The sequence below is a fragment of the Propithecus coquereli genome, unplaced genomic scaffold (genome assembly GCF_000956105.1).
Source record: "Propithecus coquereli isolate 6110/MARCELLA unplaced genomic scaffold, Pcoq_1.0 Scaffold846, whole genome shotgun sequence".
NCBI classification, from domain to species: Eukaryota; Metazoa; Chordata; class Mammalia; order Primates; family Indriidae; genus Propithecus; species Propithecus coquereli.
In genome coordinates, this window is record NW_012154685.1 from 211,496 (window position 1) to 212,908 (window position 1,413).

General features: G+C 38.9%; 1 protein-coding gene across 1 annotated transcript in view; it reads left to right on the plus strand.

The window, feature by feature from the left end:
* SGPL1 (sphingosine-1-phosphate lyase 1) overlaps nt 1-1,413 on the plus strand; it is a 112,763-nt gene that overhangs the window by 77,338 nt on the left and 34,012 nt on the right. The window contains exon 6 of the mRNA XM_012663963.1: nt 1,272-1,400. Within this exon, the coding sequence (XP_012519417.1) occupies nt 1,272-1,400 (129 nt within the window). The remainder of the gene's footprint in view (nt 1-1,271; nt 1,401-1,413) is intronic.

Sequence of the window (1,413 nt, forward strand, 5' to 3'; positions counted from 1 at the left end):
ATATTTTTAGTTGTCCAATTAATTTCTTTCTATTTTTAGTAGAGACGGCGTCTCGCTCTTGCTCAGGCTGGTTTCGAACTCCTGAGCTCAAACAATTCACCCGCCTCGGCCTCCCAGAGAGCTAGGATTACAGGCGTGAGCCACCGCGCCCGGCCCATCTGAGATTTTTAATGTAAGAGATTTTGATAAGAAGAGACAAGATAGGGAATCTCAGTCATAATTTCCTCAAATCACAGGTCCTGAGATGATCAGTAATCTCACTTATACTTCAAATAATTCTCATTCTTGGCTTCTTCCATTTCTAATCGGATTTCTTTTTGGAATCCCACTTCATCATATGAAATTGGGGTTGGACTGACGATCTCTAAGGTCTTTGTGTTTGACTATTATAATTATAAAACCACTCACACCTTACTAAGTATTAGTATTACAGGTTTTGCTTAGCTGTATCTTGACATAATGCTCTGATCTTAACTTCTGTGCTTAAAATCTTTTGGTAGCTTCCCATTATCAACAGGATGAAACAAACCCAAGTTATTTATGTAGCAGAGAATACAAGTCTCTTCATGAGCCAGCTCCCATCTGTGTTTTCTCAGCCATTCCTGTTAGTTTCCCACGTACACACTAATCCCACCTTTTCTTTTTACTAAATATGCCATGAGCTTATGTTGTTTTCCTTCCCTTTTTTAATTCTGCCTGTTGCAAATGATGTATTCCTGGTCACCTCTCCATGTTCCACTCAACAGACACCTCCAGACCACTCAGGATGTTAGTTATTTCCTCTTCAGGGTCCCTTAGCACTCCGTACATAAACCTGGCATTGCACTCAGTAACAATAGCTGCTTTGTGCCACACACTCTACTAAGAGCTTTGCGTACATTATGTTATTTAAGTATTCCTAAAACCCTATCAGGTAGGTACCCCAATTATCCCTCTTTGCATTTGAAGAAACTAAGCTTTAATGAAGTTTATTGACCTGCACAGCTAAAAGCGATAGGCAAAGCTGAGACTTCAAACGGGATCTATTTGGCATTATGCTCTGTGCTTTTAATTAAATTTACACTTCTTTCCTTACTACATTGTAAAATTATTTATTTGCATGTTCGTCTCCTCCACTATATTTTGATCTTCTTTAGGTTAGGGATCATATCTTACCTTTTTTCCAGTTTCTGGTGTTGTGTGTAATACCTAGAAACTGTTGTTTAGTGCATGATTCTTTGTCCTATATAGTATAATAGTCTTATTTCATATCTGCTTGCATTTCTTTGCAGGCTTATGGAGATTTTGCATGGAGTAACCCCCTGCATCCAGATATCTTCCCAGGACTACGTAAAATAGAGGCAGAAATTGTGAGGATAACTTGTTCTCTGTTCAATGGGGGACCAGATTCCTGTGGATGTGTAAGTATATGCA